This window comes from Nymphaea colorata, chromosome 9 (assembly GCF_008831285.2).
Source record: "Nymphaea colorata isolate Beijing-Zhang1983 chromosome 9, ASM883128v2, whole genome shotgun sequence".
Lineage (NCBI taxonomy): Eukaryota > Viridiplantae > Streptophyta > Magnoliopsida > Nymphaeales > Nymphaeaceae > Nymphaea > Nymphaea colorata.
In genome coordinates this window covers 23,551,263-23,574,734 of record NC_045146.1, presented here as the reverse complement: position 1 = coordinate 23,574,734, position 23,472 = coordinate 23,551,263, and the positions used below count along the sequence as shown (strand labels likewise).

Here is a 23,472-nt window from a genome sequence, read left to right as displayed (position 1 = left end):
ATTCAGATGTGAATCTCAAGTATGGGTTGGGGACAGCCTGATTTGCTGTAAGTGGAGTCTTAGAATTAATCCATCTGCCATATTACGTACCCATTTCAAAAAGCTTGTTTTTAATTCGAAAACGCCAAGTTTGTAGTATGACATTCAAATACTACCGCAGTTCGTGTCAGGAGGATTTATGAAGAGTGACGTTGATGCAGGGCAGTATCCTGAACCAAGCCAACTTTTGTCATCCTCTACCTTGAGCTTTGAGCTTTCTTATGAAGTTGCCTAATTTTCGGGAGATGGTGGCTGCCGCTGCATTCTCGAAGTTCGCTGCTGGAAGAGGAAGCCTATCGAATGGCCCGGTCCGCGAGGTTTGCTCTTGATAAGAAGAAGACAAGCTTCTTACGTATGGGGAATCTGGCTTTCCGCCTGTCGTATTAATACGACAGATTCGGAAAAACTTCTAGAAATCAATGATGGGAACGACATCAGCAAATAGTAAGATGATTTAAACCGGTTCTAAAGTAATCATAGAACCAGTGTTGTAAAAATGTGGAATATTTGAAGAAACGGCCCGGTCATGAATTGGATTATTATTATTATTATTATGCTTCTTTAAAATAAATGAAAAAAATATCAAAATAATTTAAAATAAAAAACTTTCAACAACCAATTCCATTGTAATTGACCAATTAATGCAGACCAATTTTTACAACATTAAAATCAAAAGACCTCGCACGCAAGATTGAACCCGTCCGTGAGCCTTGGAAAATAAGTTATGTTAATAAATAACTTTTGCACCGTAATAACCTTGTCCACTCTTCTACTAGCTTCTATTCTAATCCCGAAAAGGATAAAAATTAAAACAATGATAATAAATATGAGAGTAAACTTTTAGAGTGCTACAATCTACATTTTTTTTATGCATACACATCCAAATGTGTGAGACCTTAAGTATAAGTATTGAATCAGATCTGATACCATAATAACAATGCAATTCACTCCCATTTGATTCAGGCACCCAATTTGATGGATCTCAACCTCAATCCGCAATAGTTTTGGTTTTAGTTCTAAAAAGACTAGAAATGAGGATAATCTATCTCTTAAGAAATCTCCTTTTAAAAGCGTTTGATTATCAATATAGGTCCGAGGAGAACTAAAATCCATGACAACTGAAATCCACAGTTTTATCCACCCCTAACGTGGATCTCAAATCCACACTATAGTGTAAAAAGCATGGATTTTAGATCCAATTGGGGAAAAAAGGGAGGGGGCTTTGGACTACAAAACCGTAGATATAGATCACTGCCGACCTAAGATCTAATCAAACATGACCTATAAGTCTCCCAGGATCTTTCATGATTTTAGATACGAGATTATAAATTATATTACATTTATAAAGTCGACTTTATCTTTTTTATTCCCAAATGTATCCTGAGGCAACAAGAGCTGGACCTGATGCATTAATGGAATTTGAAAAATGTGTCCCAAAGAGTTTGGAGTAACTGGTTGGGTGGACTGTGAGGCAAGTCATTAGTTTAATTTTTATGAGTGCCAACCCTTTATACAAGTCTAAGCAATTATGTTGAGCCAATGATAAAGTCTCTTGGCCCAGGGTTTCTCTGGAATTGCATTGGTATTAAAAAAAAAAAAGAAAAAAGAAAAAGTGATAAGATGAGATACATGAATGAGTTTTAAGGAGTGTTTGGATGACAAACTAAAACCAAGTTTCCGGAGATAAAACCTGGGTTTGTCCCCAAACTCAATTTTAAGAATGTTGAATGACATTAAAAGTTGATTTAGTTAAAATCCAGTTTTGCCAAAACTTGGTTTCCATAACCGGCTTGAAAAAGCTGCCTGCCCCCATGTTTTTCAAGCAAAACTGCTTTTAAACCAAGTTTTTCACTCGTCATCTAAACATCCAAACCAAGTTTTACAAAACTCCGAATTTCAACAAAATTGGTTTTCACAAAACCAAAATTTTTTAAATTATAGCATTTCAGCTAGGAGTCCAATATATTGCAGCTTTCCAGTGTTATTAATTTAGAGCTTGCACGCCTTGAAGAGAAGTGGGTGGATTCACGCCCATCTGGAAGAAGAAAATGGCTAAAAATCGACACAACAGCTACCTCTCACCAAATATAAAGGAGCACACCATCCTTGAAATATATATTAAAACAGAAAAAAAAATCCTTGAATAAAGTTTCAGCATCACGTGTTCGCAAGATTTCACATCTCTTAGTTGGCAATGCAAGGATGGCAATGGCGACCGACAATGAACAGAAAGAATGTAGAAGAAAAGGAACAAAGTTGAGGAAGGGGACAAGAACATCATCATTTCTTCAATTGGGTTACCAGGTTGGTTGGAAGGAACAGGCCAGCTTGTAATTCCAAAGCGATTACTAAAGAATTGGAGAACACGGGCGATTTTGATAGCCTACCTGAATTGCTAACTCAAATTACTGCCTTCTATCTGCCACCAAATGCAAGGCTCTTTTCACACCAATCCTCAGGGACCCACTTACATGAACTGAGTGGGTCTAAATTAACCCCAACTCGAGCCATTGCTTTGATACAGACTCAGATACAATCCTTCTATAACGAGTTCAGAGACTCAAAAATGGCTATTTGTTGTAGTGGTTCAGTTTTGGGGCGTTGTTTCGATCAAGACTAAAAGGCCGAGAAAGGTACAGTGGGGAGCTTAATAATAATTAGTGCGAGATGATTTACATTTTGAAACAAGCAAATCACTTGCTGCAAAATTGAAACTGGGTTTACAATTTAGGCAAGAGGTTGTGTAACAGGAGTTTGATATGTAGTGTTTCTTTTTCCATCTTGGAACGATAGATGGCAGCTATTATGAGCCTTAATAATGTGTTTCAGGTGGTCTCCACCGCCTGCACGTAAATGATCGAAGCTCGGATGAATGCAACTGACAGTAAAGATGCAAGTTCAATTGAAAACATATTCATGAAGCGACCAGATCTGATCTCGTTTCTCCTTAATAAAAGACAGAAAAGGAGTTGGAAAGTCATTCGCACAAGCAAAAGTCCCCCTCATACCGACCCCCACCGGCTGGCACCAGAACTTTTCCGCATCACATACTCTTAAATCACATGCCTACCTTTTCTATATAATCTTCAATAAAACCCTTCCATGTTACCCTTGACCTAATCGACCGACTGCATCTCTCTCTCTCTCTCTCTCTAAGGTGCGTTTCTTTGTCTCTGCAACTACTGCTGCAACTTGCTCTTTTCATCTACTGCCGAGTTTCTGAGCAAAGAGTGAGTAACACTGTAGTCACTTGGATGTGTTGACTTTTTGGGTGAATGCATTTCGCATGAATGTTTAGGAGTAACACTGTAGCTGAAGAATGGGATTTTCAGGAAGATATTTGTTTTTGGTTCTTTGTTTATTTCCCCAGCACTGCTGTGTTTTATTTTCTCCCTCGAGCATTGGGTAGTATTCTTCGACATTATGCCGTTGGAGCAAAAAAAACGAAGTTGTTGAGGTAGGAACCCCATACCTTTGTAGAAACACTCAGCGTTTTATGAATGTGGGAAAGGACATCCAGTTCGGAAGAATCTTGGTTCGTTTTTTTGGTATCTTAGCTTTACTAAGCCATCTTGATGTAGTTTTCTATTGAGGAATCTTGCTTCTATATGTGAATGGCTGAATGCAGAAATAGATCTGGTAGTTTAGGGTTTCAACGAGTAATACACTGGTACAGTTTTCTTCTTTTGCTTTCTAACAGTTTTCTTCTTTTGCTTTCTACACTTTACATGCTTAGAACTGTTGAACACAAATTTTTCTGCTGTGTAGACTCAGATTTGGGTTCGGATCTGACGAGGCTAGTTTCTTTCTTTGTTTTTTTTTGTTTGTGTGATGTCTCCTCTCAGGGATCTGAGGATGGAGGGCGCTATGTTTCTGAAGGTTGCCATTATGATTCTAATGACCGGTTCAGCGGCCTATGGTGCAACAAAACCTCCCTCTCCATCCCCTGCTCCTGCCCCTGCTCCCTTTTCTGTGAACCTTACAGACCTGCTCACTGTCACTGGTCCATACCACCAGTTTCTAAGCTATCTTGAATCCACCAAAGTGATTGAGACCTTGCAACACCAAGCAAATGACAGTCACCAGGGAGTTACAATCTTTGTCCCTACTGATGATGCATTCTCCTCCCTTAAAAAACCTTCTCTTTCAAACCTCACACAGGATCAGCTTAAAAACTTGCTTCTTTTTCATTCACTGCCCAAATTCTATAGCCTGGCCGACTTCCGTAACCTGAGCAAACTTAGCCCTGTTGCCACATTTGCAGGAGGACCATTTACTCTGAATTTCACAGATGACTCTGGCACCATTCACGTCTACAGCGGCTGGACTACCACCAAGATTGGCAGCGCCGTTCTGTCGACCTACCCGGTTGCTGTATACCAAGTTGGTGGAGTGCTGTTGCCTGAGGCAATCTTTGGCGCCGCCCCTCCTCCAGCGCCCGCGCCTGCTCCAGCTCCAGACACTAATGTATCAGATATCTCCCCTTCGTCGTCGGTGTCTTCTACAAATGGTTCTCCAAATTCATCCCCTGCAACTACCTCACCCTCGGCAGCACCTACATCTAGGCTTGTGGGCGGTGGAGTCTTGCTTTCTTCCCTTCTGGTGATTAGCGGCATTACTGCTTTGTTGTAAGAAAGGAAGCGTACTGTGCCTGGTTAACTTTATACATAGAGCTCATGGTGTGAACTCGATTCTTTTTATCCATGTACCCTCATCTGTTGTGGATCTGCGTGATATGAATTGATTTTTTGGTTTGATTTAAGAAGTAGTACTTTGGATGGTTTTTTTGTTAATGGAGATTTGGGTAGTTGTGAATGCGGCTTTGTACTATTTGAGATGTGAATTTCGATCATATTGATGTCCTGTCTGTGGCAGAGTTCCATTTTCGCCAGATGCTACAACATAGAAAAGTCTCAGAAATGTAGTCGTCTCTTTGGTCGTCCTTGTCAATACCCCTTTCTGCAGATCCTGAAAAATGCTTCTGTTCTTTGTTCGAGATAAAGAGCAGTTGCTTCGGTTCTTCAAATGCTTTCATTAGTCAAGCTAATAATGGAAATAGCTTAAGAAATCCCTTTAGATGATATTCATAAGGAATAACAAGGTCAGGATACGGGATAATTGATCAAAGAAAGTTGTTTGAGATGGTCTTTTTATCTTTGTTTTTTGATTTTTTTTTTCTTCTTGTCATCTAATTTAGAGGAAGCATGATTCCGACCCGTAAGAAGAAGAACCACCATATTTCTTCTTGGACATGCTGTTGAAGAACTTAATGGGCTCATAGTTGGATTTCTTTTTCCAAGTGCGAAGGCTTTTGGCAAGTTGGTCTTTTTTCCTGTAATATGTCTGCCGATTTATTCGACATGTCTCATGGGACTTCTACGAGAATTGATGCCAATGTTTCTGGAAATGGTTCCATATCCTGTCTAAGGTAGTGCTGTTAAAGGAAACAATTTCATTGCATCTCCTAAATTTTTGGGAGAATAACCCGGAGGACTGTATCTGGGTTAAGTATTGGCACCCTTGCCTATTAATGGCAATGTGTTTTGATGCATATAAATCAAGTGATCACCTTTGACCATTTATCTGGTCCCATTACCTAATCTATGGCCTCAGAGGCCAAATGTCTACTGTTGTTTAACTGTGCGAACATGAACATGCAAGCACGCGCATGTGACACGAAAATTTCTGCATTCACAGGCGTGCCGACAGTTCTATGCATTGTTAATGTGAGGAAACCACAGGTCTATAATGTTTTTCGTGACGTGAGGCCGAAATTATGGATGCTGTCTAGTCATACTTAGACAGATATTTGCCTCAGATTGAAGCTTATGTTTCAAACATCTTGTTTTCCAAGATAGCAGTTTATTTTAATTGATTCCATTCACAGATAGCAAGCATCTAAATAAACTGGGCATGCCATCCACCCCTTCTGGCGTTCCCAGTATAATCTGTCACTCATTAGAGGTGGAAACTCTTCGAAGTATGATGCGATTTAATAAAATCTATGAAGGATATGTTCAAGTCACATAGTTCAGATGTAAGCCATTTCCAGGAGCCTGTAGATAGGTTCACCATCTACACTGATGTTCATTAGTATCCAAAATCCATTTACACTGATGATCATTAGTATCCAAAATTATGCAGCTTGGCTTCATAGGTTGCACATATTGTGAATACCGACAAAGCGGCATGCTATATTGTTGGACATCAATAAGTTGTTCTCTTATGAACAACTATCAATTTGCTAAATATATCAAATGAATAGTCTCCTATAAGTTTGTAAAATAAAAAAAATTATGAAATCTACTATGTTGCTAAACAATAACAAATCGATGGTATTCAAATAAAGCTCGAAGTTGTCGGTGACAATCAATGCGGGAGAAAGTCCAAAGCCAACTTGGTTGCTCATAGACGCTTTTATTGGTGGCTCTGAGTTGGCTTGTTCATGTCAATATTTCGGACGTTTTTCTGCGAAATGGTGCATCATTTCGTTCTTTTCAAATACACAGCGAAAAGAAAACTTCACCAAATTGAAGCTTTGTTCAAAAACAAGTTTTGCAGATCAACCAATAAGACCAGACGACCAACCATGGAAGATATTTGCACTTTTTTTTGGTTACTGTCTTCTAAAAATTTACTCTGCCACAAAACGCAAGTTGCACTGGTTAATTTTTTCTGTTTTCGCTGAAGAAATTTTACTCCCAACTTGGGAGACACATGGCCACGCTTTGTCAACCTGTCGCGCCTATTGTCGCCTCACCGACAGAGCGTCTGTGATGTCCAAGGCGTGTTTGGGTTTGAACGCCAGGAGCACGAACCTCTACCTTGTGTCCTTCGTCGCACGGCAGAAAACAAGGAGGAATTGTACTTTTTTTTGTTAAAATTGTGAATAGTGTCGCGGGACGACTTGCGCCATGTTTGAACGAGCAAACGTCTGTCTAAGACACTCCTCACCACCGTCGGCATACGCCCTAAGGGATTTATTATCAAAGGATGAAACTTGTTCGTTGCCGATACGGGTCAGACAATCTGATCCACAGCAGGAAAAAGTTCCATTGGCATCCCTCGTGTGCCCGTTCTAAATGACATCATATGCTCACCACTCTCAGCGATATAATGCTCAATTCCTTAATGTCAATTGCATTTGCATTGCACTTTAAGCCGTGAAAATTTCTCTTTCCCGTGATGACATTTGCTTGGTCATGAGCATTCTTGAGTCTTAATAGGCTGCATATGGTGTGAGGGTCTTGGTCATCTTTGGCCCTTCATCAGAGCCCGTTCTCACTTGACCTCCGGTGTGTTTAGCTGTCTTCGACTAAAGAGAGCAGCGAGATTGGCCCGTTCAGTTTTTCTTCTCTATCTGCATCAACCCACACCCACGTGGGGTAAGAAACCAGTAAAACCATGAGGTATCTTGAGTTATGTTTATCTCTTATTTAACACACATTGGATTTACCTGCAGCAATACATGATATTCTTTTACTTGTATAACAATACAGACACATCCAGTTTAATAAAAAGCAGGCTTTGGAAAGGGACACAAGGGGTATGACATAAACCAAACACAAGGGAGATGCTTAAATGGGCTTCTGTTGCGATACGACGATCATATGTCCATACTTCATTGGTAGGTTTTATACTTGGCATCTCTCCTTTTTGTATTTTGGACATCAGTTCTGAGTAAACCAACTGATCTGAAATAAAATGGATTGGTCAGTCGCCGCCGCAACAGGTTCTAGGACCCGGGCGGGAATTTAAGATTGATCAAATGCTGCCTTGGGCCATTTGGAGTTATTCTATCTAAGCCAACTGATTGGGCAGGAAAGTGTTCCTTCCTTCCAACAGTTCAGAGATCAATGCCTGTTTGAGCAACTTCAGAAATTTTACCTATTTCAGCAATTATGGAAATCATGCATAGAACCCTAGCAGTTGGCACGGTCAAAGAGGTACCTTGTTCATGAATTTTTAACCCCTGATCTGTGGATTCTTCTAGGACAGGGTTTGGGGATACTTGTCTGAGAAGGGCTTTCAACCTACAGTGTTTGATACTGTTGGGGAAGCATTGTAGGTACCACAAGTTAAACCAACATAACAAGGCCACTCACCCTGTGAGTGCTTTTTCTCTTTTGGGTGATCTTTTTCGACCGACTGTGAGTGGTTTCTCTGTTCCCAAGAAAAAGAATATTATACAGAAGCTACCAAAGATACAATAAAAGAAATAAACACAGCCAAAACACCACATAAGAAACAGTAATTTAAACATTACTACTATGGGTTAACATATAATACCAATGCTAAAGACAGACATTTGGTTTAATTTGAGATCAATTTCCAATGGATTCAAAATTTTTCCATGACCAAGGAGAACCTAGAAATGTATTAAACCAGCTGGTAACATGGAGAGATGCAAATGCCATATCTAGCTAAGACTGAGAAACTCTGCAAAACCAGTCAAGGTTTAGAATGCCGCTAACAATGATAAGCATTTGTGGACCTATCCCTAATTGGGAATACAAAACCGGGAAAAAGTCTCAAGTCTACTACAGTTTGGAGGTAGGCAGGGAAGTGCGGTTGATAACTCCATCTTCCTCATTTGCTACCATCACAATGAAAACAAGAACCAAGGAGTATCAACCACGGAAAATAGCCACCTTTTCACGTTTTCCACTTCCCCGATACTTTTTCCGGAGTTTCAACTTCCGACAAGGTTACTGATGTGGATTCCACTGTCTCAGAAATTATCTACACCGTAGTGGCCAACAAACACTTAGATGACGATATATATTCAGAACCAACAAGGCAAGGCACTGGAATTCCTAAATCATAGTCTCATTGTACTATTTGAGGATGTCAAATTCAAAACCCATCAGGAATATCCTTTATGCTGTAAAAGAGAAGATGAAAGTATGATATCAACCTTAGGAAGAACAAATAATGGAGATTCATTGGATTCTCTGCAGAAATAGGGACATGAATTATAAGTAGGAGAAGACAAATGCCATCGCAGCAACTAAAATAAAGGTGGTCACGGTCCTACAGATACCACTCACTTGATTGGGATTGAACTTTCTAAGAAGATCAACAAGGAAAAGAATTTGCCTTGAGGCTACTTAAAAGCTTAATCACTCCAAGCTTGGATGATGGGAAGAACAAAACTCCATATGGTGAAAAGATAATCGTCTTGAAAATGCAAAAAACGGAAACACTCAATCTATTACCCCAGTAGCATAAATGACATCATGCTGCAGAACACGAACGGCAAAAGTAAAAGCAAACAGCCACAGGCAAAGGAAAAGCAAGAAATCCACTATTAGAACAGAGGAGTGTACAACTTTCATGAGTTCGCTGTCTCCATATCACTTGTAACAGTCAGTACATCTGAAAATACAAGCCCCGAGCCTTCAAGAGGGGCCTCTCTCTCTCTCTCGCTCGCTCTTTCTGACCTTCCCCACCATACAGACCTCCACTAGAAGCCCCCATTACTTGGTTCCTTCAGAAATTGCTTCGATAAAAGGTCATGAACCCAACCACGTCGAGAATTTAAGAAACATGCTGTTCAGAATATGTAACTGGAAGCATTAGACAGGTCTGCAGTTCGGCATCAGTCAACGAATCCGAGAATGTCAACTTTGAAATTAGAAGGATGTCGCTGATTAAGGCTGACTTCATTAAGCATAGGTTAACTGCTCTCCGGCTCATTATGATAAGCTAGATCGAGCATCGCTTCAATCCAGGAGGAACTATATTTATCTGTACATAACATCATAATGAGTGAACTACATTTGCTCCAACCACCATAACTCCAAATTGACATCGCTCCTCCTTTTTCTTCTTCTGCCTTTTCTCGTTTCCTTGCTCTCAAGTCCCCATGACTATCTCATCTTACCTTTGAATTATCTTACCATCTCATGGCCCTACAGATGTGAAGGTGGAAGTGCTACTGTGAGAAAACTGATCGAACTCCCTTAAGAATCTTCCAGAGAGAACTAAACCAAAGATTTCATAAACATCTTTATGTTTTCAGAGTCCTTCTCACATTCCTTATACTTTTGAGGCTTAAGCAATTGGGATAGTTCAACCGCCGGCCTGCTCCTCGGAACCGCCTCCCTGTTCATTTTCCCAAAGATCCTTTCGCATTCCGGATACGGTTTGACAAAGAAATTGTAAAACTTGTGCCTGCTAGACTTCACTAGATCTTTCAATCCCACCTCAATGCCAAGCCCACCATGTGACCTCAGCCACTGAACGACCTTGTATCTAGGAATAATCTGCCTCTCAAGATTAACACCCAAATACTCCGGAACTTCGACCAGGAGGCTGATCGGGTCCCCAATTTCGTCCGTCAGAAAATTAATCTTTTTCTGTACATCTTCTAAATCATAAATGATAATCCTAGGCTCTCTCCACAACAACTTGAACGCATCTCTGTGGCTCAGCCCACTTCGGCAAAGGCAATCAATTCTCAATTTCACCTCAACGCTAGCTCTCAGCACGCCATTGTCAAGAATCTTCTCCTTGATTGGCAATCTACATTTCAATTTTTTCAACAAATTCACGCACCTACTCAATTCTCCCCCAGCTTCAATCTGGAAAATTCGTGGATCTTCGATGGCTGCCTTCTTAATCTCGAGAAAACCAAAACCCAAATCCCTCATCTCCGAAATTAGAGGCTTCAACCGATCCTCCACCCCAAATTTCAGAATCGCTGGAAAATCGCCAACAATAGAATCAATTTCCTCAGCTCTAAATCCAATACCCTTCAAATAATTGACCCTTGACGCAATCTGCCTTGCCCCCAATTTGAATAATTGAGGGAAATCGATCAAAATCCTGGTTATAGTCTCGCTTCGCATTCCCACGTCCCTCATAATCCCCGCGCTTGGCTCCAACTCCAACCGTCGGTCCAGGAAAACCAACCATGGCGATTCCTCAAGAAGATGCGGAATCAGGAACTCGCTGATCCCACAAGAGCGAAGGAAGCCGATGTTCTCGCGTACGTCGCAAGGTTCCATCGAGAGTCTTCCTGAGAACTCCAAAACCTTCCGCATGATGGCAGAGGAATTGTCGAAGTCCTCCACCACAGCAAACACGGCCTCGATCTTGCCCAAACGCCGCGGTTCCAAAACCCCAGGATTCGAGAAGAGGACCGAAGCGAGCGATTCGCGGGACAAGCCAAACGAGAACAGTTTCGACACGCATTTCTCGCACCCGGAGGGATCGAGAGATAGGACATAAGGGTTCTTTGCCGTGAAATCGGCGAGGAACTCCGCCGGAAAGCCTGACCTCACAAGGAGGTCCGCGACCGGGAAAGCAGGGGCTGCCGGCACGTGAGGAGTTCGCCTGGCAGAGGTAGCGGTAGTACGAAACAGAGGGAGGAAGGAAGGGGGCGGGAGTTGCGGGAGGAAGGAGGAAGACGATGACCGGAGGCGGTGCTGGAGCGTGCGCAGCAGAGCCCCTCCGACTCGCATGGCGCTGGAAAGCGGTCCAGCACCCTGGCGAACTTGCCGCTGCTGGATCAAGGCAGACCCGCTCGCAGTCACTGCTTGGGGGCCAGCAAGCAACTGGGTCCGTGGGACACGGGGAAATTTTCTCGATTCCGAGCCCATTATTCTAAAACGAAAACCTTTTTTTTTTTTTTTAGATTTTTAATGGGAAGGGAAGTCGAATAGAATTGAATAAATACCGATTTGAACCAAAAAAAATATATGAAAAAATAATTTAATATTTAATTAAGATATTTAATTGAATTCAGATTTAAGAAATGACATTCGCTCACATTTAGATTTGAGTAGATAAGATTTGAATTTACTTATAAACAAATATTATATATATCTAATGCTCTCAAAACCAGTCAAATTTGATTTAAAATTTGAATTGGAATATGAACGTAAAATCAGATTTAAATTATAAATCATATTTTGAATTCAAATTTGGGTTGACTTTTATTTGTCAAATTTCAATTTAAATTTGAATACAAGAATATTCACAAAGTAGATATCCAATTCAAATGTGATCTTTTGACATCCCTGGCACGATTTTCAAAAGTCAAAGCTATTTTTTTTTATTTTGTCTATAGGTTTGGTTTGAGGGCTGCTTTGCAACTTGAGTTATCACATAATATACCTTATAACTCAAGTGTCACACTTATTATTGTGTACAATAATAAACCCGTGACTTGCTTTATTTGAGCTGAGAGTTTTTTTTATGATTCAAAAGGCCACTAATAACACGGAAGAGATGTGAGATGGTATGCTTCAGAATGAAGGCGGTGAAACTATATCACGCTCACCGCTCAATCCATAGATTTTGTGATGCAACTCCATCTTTCTTTCGTAGAAATGCTAAATGCAGCAAGCCGTTTTTTCGTCGACAACACCTCTCCAAGGACCTATCTCGTCAAACAAATAAAAAACGAAAACTTAACATAGATGAAGAATATTCTCAGTTGTTGAATGTCATCTTCAACAATGTTTAGTTAATGTATGAAACTACTAGAGCTAATACATACAGTGTTGGTGCCCAAATGTTGCCATAAATGCATGATGCGTGAGAAATAGATGCGTTCACATCTTTTCCTATATACATTACTTGTTATGCCAGTGATTTTTCTTTGTTGAATCGATCTTCTTTCTTGGAACGAGTATATACCTGGTTATTCATGTATGTATATATTATCACACGTAACATGTCGACGCTTGGCATAACATGTATGGATCAGTTGTTTGAATCTACTGGTTATTGCTTTCGATATGTACATCTTTTAAAGTGTTAAGTACGTGAGCCGTATCACACGTCACGAATAACTATTCTTCGTCGGTTATGAAATCACACTTTCATGATGTCAAATGAGGAAAGAGAGGAAGTCCTAGTTCGAATCACGTTCCTATGTTTCTATTTCTATGTCGCACACTTACTTCAATATGTATAAAGGTACTCGAGCCCTCTTCATTCTTTAACATCGCTTGAGGAATTACTAAGACTCGCAATGCCAATGCAGAGATCAACGCACACGTCACATTGTATCATCTTTTGATAGACGAGAACTTATTCTAAGATGCTCATGACGATAGCGTATAAGAACATGTAGGGATGTAGTGAACACAATTATGTAGTGGCTGCTACTCTACTCTTCGTTATATGTCATAGTTATTATGCCAGATTAGTAAAAAGGTGACCCTACCATTCGTTGAATTCATGACCTGGTGAGGAGGAGGAATCCCTACATCCCTTTCGGTGCCTCGAAGTGAAAGTTTCGCTGTGCTTCAACTTGCAGCACAGAAAATTAATGTCACGGGATTTTAAAATAGAGTTTAATCACCTATTACCCCAAAATTAATGTCATGAGATTTTAAAATAGAGTCTAATCGCCTAATACCCAAAAATTAATGTCACGGGATTTCAAAATGGAGTCTAATCACCTATCACCCTCCGATGCGCCACAATCCCACCAATCATGGGATTTACGATGTCATCCCACCCTTTACGGGAAACAATGTATGCTCTCTTATGCAAAGAGATCGGACCTAGACCCAGTGGCATGGCCACATTGTGATTGGTGTGGTCAGTTGTTTAGACCAATCTGTTAAAAGTTCTTTATTTTTAAATAAAAATCTTAAATATTTATTCTTATACATATATATAAAAGTACCTCACCATCAAATAGTTTCAAACAAGTGTCATTCCAGCGAATTTTTCTGACTCCGCATGTCAAAGAAGTCTCAGTTCAATACTGAAGGTGATCGGTGCATAGTGCTACTTATAAACGTGTGCGTAATTTATGTGTATAATGATGTTTCCTCGATAGATATAGGCAGAACATTTTTTGCTTTCCTGCATAATTTCACAAAAAAAAAAAAAGAAGATCTAAAACCCGAATCAGACCAATAAAATATGAACAGAGAATTCTCTCGCTCTAGTTTTCTGCCGGAGCTAAAACATATACAGACCGTAGCTGGTTTCATGGTACTAGCTGCATGCAGAGTTTCAGTCACCGCCCGAACTCTGCGTTTGTTTCCTTTGTTCTAGCTATTAGATCAATATAGTTCTTGCTACCAGGTTGGGAAGACGAACATTTTATGTTCTGCATTCCAAACCTGTGCCTTGCAACTTCTGGCTCTTCGATCAAGAATCTGCCACACTGCATCAATACCCTCATTACTAAAATTGCTGACACAATTCCTCCAACTTCAATTCTCTGGAAGTTTTTGTCTCCCATGCTCAGAAGGAATTTATGGCAAGGCACACGTCTAGAACTACGGATCAAAATAATTCAGATCCGAGGCAGTTAAGTGCATTGGAAGTTGGGTCAAAATCGGATCCAATACAGCCAAAAAATAACAAAATGCCCACTCCAGATTGGACCCAATTGCAGTCATCCCCACCTATATGAGATCATGAATCGCACTAGGGCGTCGCAGCAAACACTTTTTATCAGATTAAAAGTAGCATGAGACACAAGCTAATGGTCTACGCATAGATAGGTTGCAGAAAAAATTTACAACCTGCTGGAATCAACCATGTTAGGACCACCCTTCCTCTGAATACGAATTACTATGGAATCTAGCATCATAATTGATGCTAATAAAAGGCGCTATGAATTATATTCATTCAATCTTGTCAAGCTTTATACACATGTATATTATTTGAAAAGATGCCTTTTCACGCGCCGGATCAGGTCCAAGGAATCTCAGCACAGAAAATTAATCCAACGGCCTTGGATCCTGTTCACCACCGTGATGAACGGCCGTGCGTGAAAAAGTTTACAAGAAAAAAGAGGAGAAAGTGAAAAGCCGGCCGTCGGCATCTCTCCATCTCTAGATCTGATGGTATTGTGACGAGGGCATGCACTTGTAAGACTAACAGTAAGATGGCGTAGTAGGTCCGGCCTGGGAGCGCCTTGCTGGGGCTAACTCCCTTTTGAATCAGAAGTAATAACTATGTTTGTTAGGATCTAAGTTGGTTGATGCAAAAACATACGTTAGATTTTGCCTTAAGCGCGCTTATGTGTATTCCTAGATTAAGAAATGAACATTTCTTTGATAGTCTCAAATTTGAAATCCATGCATCTGATGTGGATCTGACATGGTATGTTTTTATTGATATAGCAAAAGGTTCACGCTTAAAATCCTTACTTCATCAAACTAAGGATCTTATATCAGACATATAAGGTCCATGTTTATGACCCTTATTTTACTTCTTTGCATTGCGGGTAGTGATATTAAAATCCACAGTCGTCAAATCTTGAGGATCTCAAATCTGATGTTATCAAGCACCCTCTTAAATCTTGATGACAAAAGATCTCCAGCTTTCCCCACAGTAAATTAGTTGAATCAGCTGGTACAATTAATGAATAACTGTAGAAAATACCAAAATAGTTTTAACTGTACAATTATTCTTAATCTTGTTGACCAAAATATCTGAATTTGCTTATTGATTCAGAATACATTCTTCTTCTAAATACGTAATGACAAACATAATATTTGACGATTTAAATTCCTTAACAACATCGCTTGCCGGATGAAGGACCTAACCAGAACTAAAAACGACGAAATAAAATTAAATCTGTTCCCTGGCCGATCGAAGTTCAAACTGAGCCCTGGCACTGGCATGTATGTATAAGTTAGTTAGTTCAAGAAGATCACATTTTCCAGAATCAGACATCTAATCCAATTGGAACAAAATAAAATACAGAATCCAACTAAGTCAGATCTGAAACCGAAGCGTACTCTTGCACAAAAACTGTGCAATTATATACGTCGCACACGAACAGCAGTATGGTCGCAGTGTTACATGGGAACGACCTGTGATACAATTCGTACGTTAGGATTGGAATAGTATAGTACGCCAATATCTCTAATGTCACATGACTCGAAGATATCGGCTGGTAATGAACCTACATATAAGACAAGCCTCACGTTCCCTAGCGAAGTTTTTGGCTTTCTACATGTACTGGGATATGCATAATGCATATATCAGGCTTCACAAGATTGTTTTGTCGCTTAGTTTTTGAACACTGCATGTATATCATAAGCAAAGTATATGTATATATGATCTCAGTGAATTAGATGGTGATCATCTCCCTAGACCCTCTCTTCATTCGGTAGTTAGATGTACATCTCTCGTCATTATGGGGAAGACATGTGTAGCTATGATTTCTTCTAAAACTTTTCTTGGGGATCTAATAAATTTGTTCTTAGTTTCAATAATTGAATGCGTGATTTCTAGCTTTCTAACTTAGCAGATTGCGAGGATGAATCCAGTTTTGTCATTGTTTATTTAATAAATAAGTACCGAACTAAATTTACTTAACCCAAAAATATTGGATCTTTCATCGATCATCATGTTCAAATGCAACCTTGGCAATGAACATCAACTTTGCTTCTGACTCTAGATAAATAGTTGTCTAGATAAATATTGAGGAAATAACTGTCGGTAAAGTTAAACTGACCTGACGGTAGCCTCATAAAAAATGCAAACTTTATCCGGCGGATATCGAGGATCAATAATGTATGCATTCCCAATCTTGGGTCGCCCACCTCTTCCCTGTGGTCTCTTTCCTTGGTAGCTAGAACTCAAAGTATTTCTGGCCCAGAAAGGCCATTGAACAGCACCAGCAGAAGCAAGTTGCAGACAAACCTGCTGCTACTGGAATAGCAATCTGAACGTGGGTCGACCGGGTAATGGCATTGAAACTCTTCAGTTCTTTTCCCTGTCAGGGCATCTCGTGTCCACGTCCATCCACCGCTTCTTTCTCTGGCATGCACCACATTAAAGGCAAAACTACAATGAGAGAAAGAGAGAGGCAGGGACAGAGAGAGTGTTCTGTTTGTGTCTACTGAATTAAGCCCTCTGTGAGAAACCTGCCATGGATCTGTTCACGTAAGTGGCTCCATGAACATCTCATAATGCTCTGCATTAATTCTCTCTTCAATGGCAAAGAAAAGAGGAAAGAAAGGAAGTTCTTCGAGTACAGATACAGCCACCGACGTACTGCGCATTCATCTCGAAAGAAACAAATTTACAATCTCCTCAACGTGAATCCTTCGTCCGCATGCATCACAGGCTCTTCTTCCATGAATCTAGATAGATATATATTTTAATCAGTTAGACCATGCCTGCAGATAAATGAGAAGAGAAGCAAAGAGGGTCTCGTCTTTTCCGGAAAATGACGCGACGAGGAATAGATGGTGAAGTCGTTATTTCAAGATAAAGCGGGATCCCAAGAGAGAAGAAGCCATAGAATGACATAAAAGAGTGAAAGCAACCAGTCACGGCTACGCAGTTCAGGCGCCATTAAGAATTAGGTGTCAAGGTCCATGCTCAGAAAACTGAACCATGCAAACAAACGACTTCATTCCTTCTGCACATTCATTCATTGCACCATCCCCCCACCGAACTTTAAGAGAAATATGAGACGTTGCCATCATAAGCGATTCTTTGATTTAGATTAATGGAAGTTATGTATGCAAGCGGCTCACTTTCGCTATCTTTTGAACATGTTCCTTTTCCTGGTTCATGACAATGAGCTTCCTTTTCTATGAAGTTCTTTCCTTATCGATGCATATCATTTGCTACCTTTTTATAAGTTTGGCGCGGAAAATTAATTCACTTAATTCACACTGGTTGTGATCATGAAGATTAAATTCTCCACTATACGCTGGTCCCATTGTTTCCAGACACTGCCAGTTTTTCTCAGCACCTTTCGAAGTAAAGACTCCCCACTGCCATAATTTGTGAGTTTTCATATTGGATCAGGGAATTCTGAACTTTTAAGACTCTTAACTAAGGAGTGATCGGGACGATTTGTGAATGTAACCAAGTTAATGGGGGGTCATTAGTTCAAATGTATCTTTTAACAGGCTGCTTAATTAACCAAAGCTTGTTCTGATGATGAGCATGTATAGAGTTCAGAAACTACACGTTTGCTTGTTTAAATACCAGCTCTAGGTGCATTCTGTACACCCAGCATATAGTCTGTCGTCTTCAATATATAATGTGGCGAGTTTAGAATGACACATCGACCTTCAGAATCTCGGATATCTTTTGCCTATCGATCCACGGATAAATAAATAGTATCTTCTCTTGTTTCATGCCGTATACAATAGATGCGTACGTCCATTGTGGCAAAGTATGTGCATGACAGAAGAATATCATTGCCTTGATCTAAATCTTTCTGCGGGACTTCTCTTTGGGAACTCAGATCTGACGACGGGAGCAAAACAATTCAAAAAGTAATTTCCTTTCGTAAACATTTCTCACGAACAGGCTATAACCCGTGCTCCGGATCATGGCAATATCATTAAGGAAGAAAAGACCATTAAGGAAAGAAGGTTGGAACATTTTAAGTTCCTTTCAGAAATAATAAGCTAACCGAGCGTTCATTTCACCGTCAGTATAGACAAACGAGAGAAAATGGAAGCTGCATATCACAAGCCGTGATCCTGTTCCTTCGGGTTGCATCAACTCATCAACTTACAATTGAAAGAATGCCATCAAGAATTCCTGTTTTCTTTTCCTTCCTTTCTTGTTCATTGTTGGTCTTCTCCTTAAGGGAGATAGAGCTGTAACATATAGCTTTATAAATGCTTCAGTTTCATGAAGCTCCTTCAGTAAGCCTCGCCTTCCCACAAAAGAAATTAAAGCTCAACGATATCAAGTGAAAGGCACCATGCACTTAGTGATATATAAGAGGAAAAGACAAGGCCGGCAACCATGTTCACATAAAATTCTGGTATGTGAAGAAGGGGCAATTTACATGAGTTGTGATATGGACATGTAGATGCTATATAAGATCTATACACCTACCGGGAAATCTAACAGTCGGCTGTTGCCTGTGAACGAAACAGGTAATATATAGCGCCATCAAAAGAAGATAGGATCATGAGGTGCAATTTGAGATGGCTTGTTGAACAAGAATAAAATTTGGTTTGAAGGAAAAAGAACAAAACAAAACTCCCGCTGGTAAGTTAGACAACCAAGAAACCAGCGAGTCGAAAGCCATGGCATTGTCCTCGAGATAGACAGTCATGCTAATGAGGGATATCAATCATTGATATCTGTAAAAGTTCTGCCAATCGAGCACTTTCGTGCCTCGGGCATGGTTTTCTTTGGTTCGCTTGCGGGTTTATATAATTAAGCTCATAAATGGAAAACATCAAACGGAATCTAGATATTATCATACACAGATTTCTATGTTCGTCTGTATGCATATTCTAATTGGAAAATCAAATTATGCATTTTTAGAGAGAGAGAGAGAGAGAGTAGGCTTTTTTATTGGTAAGAAGAGGACCCGACTAGGTAAGTTCCATTAGTCTGTAGCTTTTGTTTAATTGGCATATTGAATTATAGAAAAATCTCTTTTTCTTGGGAAAGAGAGAGAGTATGCAATGTTTTAATGGTGGAAGAAGTGGAAGACGGCGTGGGCAAAATGTACGTGAATGTCGATAGCATACTATACATGTTCTATGGTTTTCCACCAATTGTCAATATTCTTTGTTTAGATTATATAAGTTATGTACGTCATGTTTCTTCTTTTTCTTTTGCTCGCTTATTCTTTTGCAATAAGGTCTTGAATCCATGCATGTGGGTCTTGCATTGTCAGCGGCCGCGACATGTGAGCCTGCACATTGATGCCAATGCTTCTGTGATGAAATATGTGAATTTGATGTTGAAGAACGTACATGAATAGAGATTACTTGCATTCCCTGTACACGACAAAACATACACGACCTGACAAACACACAAGCACAAAGTGCATAGATTATTAAATAAAACAACCTTTTCGAAAATACCTAAAATTTTGAGACAAAACATTTCACTTGTTGAAAAATATGCATATAATAAAGGTTAAATATGAACACGTGAAGTTCACATGCATGCATGAACGCAAGTGTGTGCGTGCACACACACACACAGATGCTCTCTCTCTCATACAGACAAACGCAGACTGCTATTATTTGATATATACTCCACGAAGAAGGTACTATTATTAGGGGCTTAGAAATCCAGAACCATTTAAGGCAACCCATTTGAGCTAATTCCTTTATTTCGCTTGTTTAACAGAATCAGAATCAGAACGGCTGTGCTTATCATGATTAATGCATCATTTTTTCTTGGTGCCGAAAAGAGCAAACAGAGCCTGCGATTAGTTGATATCCCGCATCAACTGCTGCCAATGCAATTAACTCTTCCAATTCTCAACAAGATGGAAATGGAAAAAAGCACTCAAGCGAATCGCAGACATCAAAAAACGCAAAAGACTAGTTGGAATGTAGTCGTTAGTTCAGTTTGCAGTAAATGACGTAAGATGAGAATGGAAGGAAGAAAGAAAGAAAGAAAGAACGATATTGATAATCTTTTAACTTGTAGAGTTGGAAATGGGAATGACTGCACTACTCAATCTCTGCAAGCAAGCGTTCGCTACCTCTTCTCCAGACAAGTTTTGTCTTGCCAACAACCACATGTTGTACATTCTCACCGAGAGCGAGAGAGAGAGAGAGAGTTCTGAAATAAGAGATTTTGAGGGTTTGGAATATGGCAGATGCAAGATAAAGGAAAGGTAATTTCCAAGACAGGTTCATCTCAGAATCTGTGGTGAGGGTCTTGCGTACCTGCCATGAAAACATTAAGGGGATGTGGGTACAGGGATGAAGGATCAATAACGGCGGTCGTAGAAGTGGTGGTGTTAACAATGTTCTCTATAGAACCCATCTGATGGTAATGCGTATCGGCATCTGGACCTTGATCATAGAGGATACCCTTGAAGACATGGCCGCCGATGCTCACAGCCGTCTGATATGCAAACTGATCCTCCCCCTCCTCCATTGCACTCACTCTCACGCACCTGAACACAGCAGGAGCGCTCACCTCTGCAGGCAAACTCCCTTCATGTAACCAAAGTACAAAGAGAGAGAAAGTCACCCACCACCCACCAGATATTAAAACCCACAACAATTTTGGCATCAATCCATGCTCAACAAGAAAAAGAAGGAAAAGAAAACCAAAAGATATTATAGATCGGGACTGGAAAGGAAAGAGGATGTGCAAACGATGAACAGATATCATACGCTGAGGCAAGCCAAACAATTTTGACAATCATGGGCCAAAATATAAAAAAATAATCAAGACCATTTCGTAAAACTCGAAGGAAAAACGAAACCCCAGGTGAAGGAAGCAGAAAAAAAAAAGAATCGGAAAAAAAAGGGCTGCATTGGAAGACTAATATTAGAATGTGAGTGAATAGTTGAATAATATTATGAACTATGGAGCTAGGCCCTCCCCAAGAAGAAATGGAAACCCGTGTAAGAAAAAAAAAAAAAAAAAGGAAAAGAAAACCTGAAAAAGAATGAAAACCCATGTCAGAAGGCCTCAAGAAAAAGCCATATTAGAAGGGAAGAAACTGAGAGAGAGAAGCAGAAGGAGAAGAGAATGGAGAAGCCATCTTATGCAACTGGACAAGGACGAAAACCCCAAAGTTGGGATGGGACTAAAAGAGAAGCCATCAAATTCGTGAGAATCACGCAATAGATCCAAGCTAGGTACCCAGGATTTTTGGCTCCTCCCTTTATTTTTTTTTCTATCCGAGCTTTTGTGGAGTACCTGGTGTGAGCCTCCGTGGCTTATCGATGAGCTGCTGGTGTTGGCGCTGCTGATGGTGGTGGTGGTGGCGATGCTGTTGAGCAGCGGCTGCGGCGGCGGCGAGCTGCTGCTGCCTCTCCCTGCGCTTGGCGGCAGGCACCCAAGTACTTTTGACGTGGGTCTGGCATTGGAAGCCTCGGCTCTTGCAGCACGTCCGGCATCGCATGTGGGCGCAGTCCTTCTTGGCTTGGTTCCCGCAGTCCTGACAAGTATTCACCATGATTCCCACCTGTCTTCTTTCCTCTCAGGAGCTCCCTGCCATGGACAAGAGGGATCAGAAGGCGTTGGTGGAGAGCTCAATTCTCTCCCCATCCCTCTCTCTTCGGTTGGCCTGCTCTCCCTACATAGTAGTACTCTTTCCTCCTCATCTCTTCCTCTCCTCTCCTCTCTCTCTCTCTCTTTCTTTTTCCCTGCGTCTATTCTCTGTTATCTCTTTATCTTTTACTCATACCAAGAACCCTACCACTCCCACAACCAGAACCCTCAAAAACCCAGGAGAATTGAGCAAGGTGGGAGTTTGGAAAAGAACCCTAAATTCTATGATGGGTCTCTCTCTCTCTCTCTCTCTCTTCCTCTCTGTGGAGTTTTTTGGGGAGCATTAAATCACGGAATTTTTCGCAGTCCTGCAGCGCCGCCCATCTAAAGAGCAATTCTCTGCACTCCCAATTTAAGTCTCTCTGAACTCCACAAAAAGCAAAGATAGGAAAACTCCCTCTCTCTTCCACTGTCTTACATACACCCACTCCCTTTTCCCTCCCTGATTGAGACGGAGTGAGATCGTATCACTCTTTCTCTCTCTTGCCAATCTTGAATCTCGTTTCATGATAGTTCTCTCATGGGAGATCCGAGGGGCCTAGTCTCTCCACGTGTCACCCCACCACCTTTTTCTCATTCGTCCTGTCGCCGGAAAACCCGCTTTCTCTCTCTTTGCTCGCTCCTTCCAAATCCACCAACGTTCATGTGATATAAAAAAGAAAGAAAAAGAAAAGAACACCCTTCCTCAAAGATAACCATGAACAGAAAACGCGTTTTTTCCTTTCCCCCTCGAAGCACACTTGAGTTGTTCTTGTTCTCATCATATTCATACATTACAAAACACAAAGACCGCCTCGCCTTATTTTGCGTTTGCGTTTTTCAGGCCGCAAGCAAACGGGATCTCTAAACGGATCGACGCCCCCCCCCTTCGGGACAGTGACGTTTTCGTAATTTCCGGGACGAAGCGGCGCCCGGTTTCGTCATTTTAAGTGCTTTTTTGAGATCGGCGAAGGATAACCGTACTGACGTTGGTATCGCACTAATTTTTTTTTTTCACCAGTAGGGCGTTACTACCCCTGCCATGGTTCGATTACGCAAATACCCTTCGGGCGTGAGTCTTGGCGTTGGGAATTTCGGGTTGTGTTCGGTGGCAGCATCGTCATGTTGGGCTCGAAGTGCCTAACGTACTTTTGACCCCACGTACTGAAAAATTTTCCATGGTTTTGCCCTTGATTCACGCTACATGGTATTTCTTTTAGCGAACTGCTCTACTTTTGGTTGAAATGACGGAAAACCAAACTTTTTCTTTTCCCCTTCGATTTTCTTATGCACGTCTCATTTTGTTTCCGATTTTTGATCAATTTCTTTCTTCTTTGTTTTTTTTTTTTTTTGAATCTTTATTCCTGCCTCTTTTCTCTTCTTTAATTGTTCGTGCAAACCTTATGATTTCCGCTCAAACAAAACAGCCTGCTCCCGTTTTTCCGTGACTTTTTCCTCCGTAGTTAAAAGAAAAAGAATCTCATCATTGGCAAGCACTTGGTA

At 40.7% G+C, this 23,472-nt stretch overlaps 3 protein-coding genes across 6 annotated transcripts; 1 reads left to right on the top strand and 2 right to left on the bottom strand.

Annotated features, from left to right (window-relative positions):
- Positions 1-3,037: 3,037 nt before the first annotated feature.
- LOC116260825 (fasciclin-like arabinogalactan protein 7) lies at positions 3,038-4,832 on the top strand. Of its 3 annotated transcripts, none has more exons than XM_031639340.2 (2): positions 3,038-3,196; positions 3,885-4,832. In XM_031639340.2, the coding sequence occupies exon 2, from the start codon at positions 3,895-3,897 to the stop codon at positions 4,669-4,671; it is 777 nt and encodes a 258-aa protein (XP_031495200.1). In that variant the 5' UTR covers positions 3,038-3,196; positions 3,885-3,894; the 3' UTR covers positions 4,672-4,832. The 3 variants fall into 3 exon arrangements, with proteins under 3 accessions (XP_031495200.1, XP_031495199.1, XP_031495198.1); XM_031639339.2 differs by having other exon boundaries at positions 3,038-3,269; XM_031639338.2 differs by lacking the exon at positions 3,038-3,196 and adding an exon at positions 3,286-3,496.
- A 4,490-nt stretch (positions 4,833-9,322) lies between these two features.
- On the bottom strand, positions 9,323-11,645 carry LOC116260696 (transcription termination factor MTERF15, mitochondrial). Its single transcript, XM_031639132.1, has one exon. It carries the CDS (start codon positions 11,643-11,645, stop codon positions 10,026-10,028), a length of 1,620 nt encoding a protein of 539 aa, XP_031494992.1. The 3' UTR covers positions 9,323-10,025.
- An 8,723-nt stretch (positions 11,646-20,368) lies between these two features.
- On the bottom strand, positions 20,369-22,614 carry LOC116260936 (protein SHI RELATED SEQUENCE 1-like). Of its 2 annotated transcripts, none has more exons than XM_031639476.2 (2): positions 21,637-22,614; positions 20,369-20,906 (listed from the first exon to the last, which is right to left on the bottom strand). In XM_031639476.2, the coding sequence occupies exons 1-2, from the start codon at positions 21,893-21,895 to the stop codon at positions 20,620-20,622; spliced, it is 546 nt and encodes a 181-aa protein (XP_031495336.1). In that variant the 5' UTR covers positions 21,896-22,614; the 3' UTR covers positions 20,369-20,619. The 2 variants fall into 2 exon arrangements, with proteins under 2 accessions (XP_031495336.1, XP_031495335.1); XM_031639475.2 differs by having other exon boundaries at positions 20,369-20,921; positions 21,637-22,609.
- Positions 22,615-23,472: the final 858 nt, after the last annotated feature.

What these genes read in the sequence shown, in the direction of transcription:
- LOC116260825 (XM_031639338.2), top strand. Translation starts at nt 3,330, where the DNA reads ATGTTTAGGAGTAACACTGTAGCTGAAGAATGGGATTTTCAGGAAGAT. An exon ending in AAAAAAACGAAGTTGTTGAG is followed by an intron (nt 3,497 to 3,884) that starts GTAGGAACCCCA and finishes GTCTCCTCTCAG; the next exon opens with GGATCTGAGGATGGAGGGCG.
- LOC116260936 (XM_031639475.2), bottom strand. Translation starts at nt 21,895, where the DNA reads ATGGTGAATACTTGTCAGGACTGCGGGAACCAAGCCAAGAAGGACTGC. An exon ending in GCCACGGAGGCTCACACCAG is followed by an intron (nt 20,922 to 21,636) that starts GTACTCCACAAA and finishes GGTTACATGAAG; the next exon opens with GGAGTTTGCCTGCAGAGGTG.
- LOC116260696 (XM_031639132.1), bottom strand. Translation starts at nt 11,645, where the DNA reads ATGGGCTCGGAATCGAGAAAATTTCCCCGTGTCCCACGGACCCAGTTG.